General features: G+C 38.7%; 1 protein-coding gene across 6 annotated transcripts in view; it reads right to left on the bottom strand.

Annotated features, from left to right (window-relative positions):
* LOC122715780 (sodium/hydrogen exchanger 9B2) overlaps positions 1-8,006 on the bottom strand; it is a 98,254-nt gene that overhangs the window by 89,786 nt on the left and 462 nt on the right. For 4 of the 6 annotated variants that reach the window (XR_006346906.1, XR_006346907.1, XM_043938225.1 and 1 more), the window contains exons 2-3: positions 6,307-6,734; positions 1,893-2,267 (exon numbers count right to left, since the gene is read on the bottom strand). Coding sequence is in view for 4 of the 6 variants with exons in the window: in XM_043938225.1 (XP_043794160.1) it covers positions 1,893-2,267; positions 6,307-6,734 (803 nt within the window). In the remaining 2 variants the exon portion in view is untranslated. The remainder of the gene's footprint in view (positions 1-1,892; positions 2,268-6,306; positions 6,735-8,006) is intronic. The other 2 variants (XM_043938226.1, XM_043938228.1) reach the window with 1 other exon arrangement.

The following is an 8,006-nucleotide window of genomic DNA, read 5'->3' as shown; positions in this document are numbered from 1 at the left end:
TATATATATATATATATATATATCCCCTAGAGGTATCGTTAGCTTCGATTTTCGATCGTGGATTTCTCTCTCAATTCCAAACCAAACGTTTCAACCTCAAAATCTGTACAACCTCACCGTTTATACAACAAACGAGAGAGAGAGAGAGAAAGAGGAAAAGAAAAAAAAAATCGCACGAAAATTCTCGACGGTTGGCCACGTTTCATCGAGCGAGAAAGAAAGGGTAAAAAAAAGAGAGAGAGAGAAAAGAAAATAACAAGTTTTTCTCTTTCTCTCTCTCTCGAGAGGGGGGAAGTGGATTTGATTTAAAACTTCGATATATCGTTCCGGGGTGATCTATCAATCGTACGCGAAACAGCTGACGAGAGGAAAAATCTCTCTCTATTATATCTATAATCTCGAAATGCGGAATTCCGCCGAGAATCGTCTTGCTTGTTTTTCCGTTTTTCCCATCGTCGATCAATCGGTTCGACGATCGGCCGCCGCGATACATTGCTATGAAACGCTATGAAATTTCTTATTGCATACCTCGTAAACCTCGTTGAATCGCGAGACGAGCTCCTCTCCTCTCCGTGTAAATAAAGATCAGAGGAAAGAGAAGTGACGAGTTCCTGTCGATATCGCATCGAGCGCAGCTTCGAAGAACGCTTTGGACCTAAATTTTTTAAGGATTCGCGATTGGAATCGATTTCCGACTGGAAATTTTATCTCGTAGAAAACGTATAGTTATCTTTATGGTGGGAGAAGATTCTTGGTTGAGAGGATTCTTGGTTGGAAAACGGATCGAGTTATTCAGAACACAGGAATTTGGAAATGGATGAATTTTCCGAGAGATTGGTAAAATTTGAGAATTTTCGGTGTTGAAAACAATTTGAAAATTTGAAAATTTTAGAGCGAAAGTGCCAAGTACGTTACAACGAGCTCAAGATAATGCTTCTTTTATTATTAGCCCGACGCGATACGACACTTCCGACACGGTGGATCGTGTCGATAATCGATCCCCGGTGAAACCACACACACGCACACGAGCGCGAGGAGAGTAAATATTATCACATGACGGCGGCGGAATAAATTTCAATTACGAAATGATGAAGTTCCATTTACAAATTCAGCCGAAGAAGTAATGTGTGCGTAACAGCACATGATTTTAATCACGTGCCCAGTTAAGTCTAACTGTAGTCACGCGCAACAGCGTAATAATTAACCCCTTAGCTCGGTTGGGTCAACGATCGTTCAACCAAGTACAAACATTCCGTCTCTGCCACTTGTAAATTCCATTCGTTTCGTTTCCATCGAATTCCCTTCCGTCATTTCGATTTCATTATCGATCGCCTCTTCTTTCTTTTAATTCTTATCTTCGGATAGAAAATGGAACTCGTAATTTCGTTATTTATTTTTTTTTTTTTTTTCCACCTTATACACGCTTGGATAGAGATTCTACTCCTCTTGTACATCGATTGTTAAAAAATTAAGGATACAATACAATCGTGGAAATTTTAACAATCGTCAACGACTCTCGAGAAGAAAAATCGTTTCTTCGGAACGACGAAGAAAAATAAAAGTCGGTGAAACTTTTAATACGACGCGTTGTCTCGGGGCGTCTAGGAATAGACATCAATTGATCGTTGAACGCGATTTAACCGTGGTTTTACAATAGTATTATTTCGTGAGTCAGAGCGTAAATACAATGGCGAATCGACCGCGACGCGACTATTATTATTTCAAAACATTCGTAGTACGAGAAAAATTCCATTCCGTTGGATTTAACAAACCGCGCGTTACAAAAAAAGAAATGTATATATATATATATAATACAATATAACAACAAGATACAATATAAAACGCATCACACGAGAGAGAGAAAAAAAAAAAAAAAATCAGAAGAAACTCACCGCAAATTGGAGATGACGATGTTGTAGTTTCGGTCGATGCTCACCATGCCGATGTTCTGCATCACGATCCCCGTGATCAGCATACCGATCAGGGCGGGCAGGGTGGTCAAGGAGAAGAGCCATCCCCCGAAGTGAGCCGCGATGCAGAGGACGGCGAGGCCGAAAAGCTGGCCGCCAGGGGCGGCGTCCTCCCCGAGTATCGTGTACACGATGCCCCACAGCAGCAGGCCTAACAGGAACAGGCACAACAGCCGGGCGAATTTTCTGTAGCTCGGGCAAAACGGTTGGGGACAGGCTTTCCTCCAACCGGGTGGCTCCCACGATGGAGTGTCGTCGCGACCGTGGCATCGCGTGCAAAACAGATACAACCACGACCTGCGAACAAAGAAGAAAGGGAATATTAGAAGGGGACCAAGGATCCAACACTTTGCGTAAAGTATTTCGTTTTTCTATCAAATTATCGAATTATTACTTTTATCCTATTTTGGTTTATTTCATTGAGAGGAATAGTTTTTGTAATTTTAACGATAGAAGGGATTGTGCTTTTTATTTTTCTCGAAATTATGATACTATTTTTATCCTATTTTGGTTTATCTGATTTGTGGCAGAGGAGAATAATTTTTGTAAATTTTGTGGAACGATAGAATTGTGCGCGTTTTTTATTTTTCTCGAAACTATGAAACTATTTCTATTTTGGCTTATCTGGCAGAGAGGAATAGTTTTTGTAAATTTTGTGGGACGATTTTAACGATAGAATGGAATAAAATTGTGCATTTTTTACTTTTCTCGAAACTATGAAACTACTTCTATCCTATTTTGGCTTATCTGGCAGAGAGGAATAGTTTTTGTAAATTTTGTGGGATGATTTTAACGATAGAATTGTACGCGTTTTTTATTTTTCGGTTTTTATTTTTTGAAATATATTTGGAAAACTTTGAAACGAAGTAGTATATTAATGAAGTTTTCTAAAATATATATTTAATGGAGTATGTGTTTTTTCGTGTTTCCTTTTTTTTTTTTATTTTGTTGGTTCTTGGACAGTTTTCCACGATTGCGATGGAGGGAAATTACGCTCCCGGAAAAATTGTATGCACAATTCTACGAGTATTTTGCTCTTTTTGATCGAAATATTGTACGATATCTGATATTTGGACTACGCGTCTTCAAGTACGATAAAGATATATATATATAATAGAGAAAATAATCTCTCTAATAATAACGTTTGTTTCGAAGATTTTCGAGGATATTTCGTAAAATAATATTTTCAATGATATTTCATTTCACAGAGTGTATATTTTTTTCAACTCAAAGAACGAGCCAACAACAAAGAATTTTCTCGGTTCTGGTTACAAGATATACACATAACTGTAGAATAACATATTCATCACAAAATTTCAATTTATAAAAATCCCTCCATTCCATACGGCCGAAAGCTAAAACCGTAATATCCGTAATATCAAAAATCGAACAGGAAAATTCACTATACGTATAACACGTATATATATATATATATATAGTATATATACACGTGATAGAAATCCATTGAAATTTTGGTCTAAATTTTTTTTCATAATTTTACAATACAAATAAAAAATACAAAAAAAGAAAAAAAGAAAAACTTTTGTAATTAATTATATCATTCTCATAGCGTGTACGAGCATCAGAGAGAGAGAGAGAGTCGGGTAAAAAGAAGGTGAAATAAAGACAGATTTATACTGTTCAAAGTAAAAACTGGTTGCGGGGCAAACAGAAAGAGAAACAAGGGTGGAAAGTGAAAAAGTAAAGTCGGTGTATATATCACGAGATAAGACGAAAAGTTTGTATCTAGACTGTTAACATCAACATTAATGTTTTGCAAAAAAAAAAAAAAAAAAAAAAAAAGATTTAGCATCGCGAAACTTCATGTTTCTTTAAGAGATTACATACATTCAGAATCAAAAACTAAAACTTGCTCTGCCCGTTTTCTAAAAAAAAAAAAAAAAATATACCTGTGCTTTAATTCATTTAATTCATTCCCTCGGATAAAAAAATTTTTACCAAATTCACCAAATTGTAACTCGCTTTTCCAAGAATTTATTATAAAAAAAATTAATTAATTAATTTTTAAAAAGTCATCATATCCAATTTCCATCACAATCGAAAACAAAGTTCTTCTACACCATTTCAAAATTTTGCAATATACTCCAAATCACTCGATTTACCAATTCACCGAATTACGCAATCTATCAAATCATTGTACCACAAAAAAAAAAAAAAAAGGAAAAATTAATTTTCAAAAAGAAGACGCACGATCCATTATCACAATCCATTACCACATTCCATCAATTTCCATCACAATTGAAATAAGGAAAGAAAAGAAAAAAAAAAAAAAAAGAAGAAGAAAAAGAAGAAGAAGAAGAAGAAAACGTCATCGTTTCGCAAAATAACGACACATCCACTCACCACAAGAAACTCAACGACTCGACCTTCGGTTTTCCCACAAACTTGTTTTCCATTTTCCGCTCCGCGTTTTCACTCCTTATCCCCGTGTATATACGCGATATACCGATCGAGATATCGCCGTGAGACGACGATATCTTCTGAAATTAAAAGCCGAGCAAAAAAGCTGGTCGCTTATTCCGGAGAGGATTTAAGCGGAGAGCCGGAGAGCATACCTTGCGTGCACGCGAGCAGACGTTATAGGAAACTTAGAGCAGCGCTTGATTCAATCTCATTAGACTTTATGATCTTATCAAGGCGATTGGAAATGACAGGCTTTGTAACCGACCGGTTACATCACCATTCTACGCTTCCTAGATCCGTTACAATTCTCTCGATTAGGGATTTACCTGCCTCGAATACTTTTGTATGTTCGTTCGTGCATCGTGGGCAGATATATTGGAAAGAACGAAAGAGAAAAGAAAAGGAAAAAAAAGAAGAAGAATTAGCAGAAAAATGGCGACGATGCGTATAATTGCAAGCGTGATTGATCGATGCGCTCTATCGATATTTATTTTGTTTTATTTTTTTTTTATTATTCTTTTTTTCATTTTAGAAATTTATGCTCGATGAATGCCTCTTCGTCTCGGTGTATCGAGATTTATCGTTTTATTTTTCGCGTTTTCGTAATGTTATTGTGATATTGCGCGTATATCGATATTGTTCTTTTTTTTTTTTTTTTTCTTTTTTTTATTACCGTCGTAATAGCAGAGATTCGCAAAGTATTGATTTGGATAATGGAAGGATGATTTAACGAAAATATGTTGTTACGGAATTGATTAGTCGAATATTCGTTCGTCGCGTGAAAATTATTCGCCCGTTTAATGTTAAACGTTTATGGGCCGCGTATATCAATTCGGAAAATGTCTACGCGTTGTTTTAATTTATCTCGTGCGTCGATATTTCACAAACTATTCGTAACTATTTGTATTAAAAAATTTCCGTTCTTTTCGGGAAAAATTAATCGTTCGGAAATGTAATTTTTTTTTCCTTTTTTTTTTTTTTTTTTTTTTTTTTTTTGAGAAAAATCGTTTCTACGCGGTTAGATTTATCGAAGATAAAACATCGATTAAAACATTCCATTATTCCATTGCGAGCTTCGCTTAATCAAACACTCGTAAAAGCTTAATGCGATCAAATTTACTAAATTCTCGCGTGTTTGCACTATCGATATGTTTGTTCTAATAAGATTACTCTTACCCAAGAAAAATAGTATTTTAAATGTAGAACATTCTTTAAAAGCTTTCTCGCGTTTAATAAGATACAATTTCTTAATTTCTACCGATTTTTGAAAAAAGAAAAAACGAAAAGATTCTTTCGAATTCCAACGAATTCTCCAGAAGAAAATTTCATAAATTCCATTCATCATCGCTTTAACGGAATACGAAAATTCTCAAAACATACAACAATATGTATTGATTCCTAAAAATCATTTTAACTACCATCGTCTCTTAAATCATTCTCAAAAATTCCTTTTCCTTGCACGAAAAAGAAAAAGAAAGAAAAAGTTGCTACAGATCCTCAAAAAATGTCACAAACCTAAGCAGAATGAACGAAAACTCGAGAGAGAAGAATATAACCATCAAATATCGTTCCAATTACAATCGCGATAAATCATTCTCAAATTAATTTCCCTTTTCTTGCACGAAAAAGAAAAAAAGAGAGGAAGAAAAAAATGTTTGAAATCTTTGGATAGATTCGAAAAAATTTTGACAAATCGGAATGGAGAGAGAAGAGTAACGGCGCATATATCATTCCGTCTAAGCCGTCTAACCTTATCGTCGTGAATTATACTCGAAATTATACTATATTTTTCTCGATTTCGAGAGGGAAGAGAGAAAAGAAAAAGAAAGAAAGAAGAGGAGAGAGAGAAAGGTCTCTCGCGTATAGGGAGAAATTTCATTTCAAAGCGGAATAGAATGGGGAAAATTCTCACCGTTCCAGCTCCTCCGAGTACTCGATCTTGTCCCTGATGGAGCTGGTCAAGCTGTACGCGGACTTCTTCCTGCTCCCTCCATTGATCCTCCCGTTCTCGAGATCGAACTTGTGCTGCGGTATATTCTCCGAGCTGCCGTAGTTGCTCCCTCCGTGCTGCAATATCGATTTGCCACGTCCCTGATCCGAGTTATGCTCCGAGCTCGCGCTTATGCGCCGATGATGATCGAACGTAGGATTATCCATGCCTAGTATCTGATCGCTAATGGAGACGCGCCTCTTGGCCAATTCCTCGCTCGACCTGTTCGTCCTTCCGCTCATGTCCATATCCATATCTCGCCCTTCCTTCCTCCGGATAATCGGGGGGGAGGTTGGATATAACCTGCCCAAGATCGCGCGTTTACGCGCCGATTCGACGTCTGTGCGCCTCTTTTGTTCGAAAGAGACAGAGAGAGAGAGAGAGAGAGAGAAAAATCGATTTTATCGAGCTCCACGAGGAAACTCGACGCGAACGATCGAATCGAGTCGCGTCTGGACGAAGATGGAGAAGACAGAAGACAGAGATCGACGGTCGAAACGACGATTACACGGCATCGGTATTCCGACCGATCATCGCACGACCATGAATACAGGTTACGACTCGTCCAACGGATTCAACGAGTTCGCCGCTCGGAGGGATCGATGGGTGCGATTCAACTCGAATCCATGCACACGCGCGGCGTAGAGAAAGAAGGAAAAGTCTCGTCTCGATCTTTCGAACGTTCGAAAATTTCGAGGAGGAAAAAGAGGAGAAACAATCGACTCTAAACGCGCGACAAAAGCAATTCGAGCTCTGGGACGATGTAATAGACGACACGGCGGGGAACCGTGAGAAAGAAGAGGTTAGTCGCGCGGGATCAGCTTTCCACGATTGACTGGCGATCACGGCTCGATCACGTCTCCTGTTTCGATCGTTGACAGCGCGCCGTGAGCGATCGCGTGACGATGACTCCGAGAAAGTCGAAACACCGATGATCCCCCGCCGATGATCGGTCGATCACGCGGCCCGATAGCGGCCCGATCGTCGAGATCGTCGCGTGACGATTTGTTTTCCCAGCCGGTGAGTGGGGAGTGGGGAGTGGAGGGGGGCGTCGGCGCGCCTACACCTCGGCCGGATCTTCCTCCTTCGCGATCCCACCTTGACCCGCTTTTACCAGCCGCGTCGATCATCCACCGACGCGACCCGCGGCCGGAGCTTCCTTCGCTCGGATTCCGACTTCCTCCTCGACACTGTCCTTTTCCATTAATCCGATTAATCGCCGCGAGGGGGTACGAATACAGAGAGAAATGGAGACACGATTTCGACGGTTTATCGGTTGGTAAAGTAAAATTTCCTTTTCGTTTATCTGGCGATTCTTGAACAAATGATACACGATGAAATATCATTCGTGGGATTGATTAATGGTAAATTATCTACGTAATCATGAACTCATTCCGATCGTATGGGTTTCAGAAAAACAAGATCGTTTGGTATATTATTTACAGTCTCGCGTGAACCTATTTCCCTCCGCTATGATCACACTATAATCACTTTTCGAATTCGACGTCCAACTTTTTCCCCTTCGTTTGAAAAAAAAAAAAAAACAAAGAGGAAGCAAAAAATTCCACAACCTCCGCGACATAATTTTTATCGTTGTTTCATCGTACGTTTTTACACCGATC

This window comes from Apis laboriosa, unplaced genomic scaffold (assembly GCF_014066325.1).
Source record: "Apis laboriosa isolate Shangri-la unplaced genomic scaffold, ASM1406632v1 scaffold40_cov151, whole genome shotgun sequence".
Taxonomy (NCBI): domain Eukaryota; kingdom Metazoa; phylum Arthropoda; class Insecta; order Hymenoptera; family Apidae; genus Apis; species Apis laboriosa.
The sequence above is the reverse complement of the archived record's forward strand: the minus strand, read 5'-3'. Positions and strand labels throughout refer to the sequence as shown.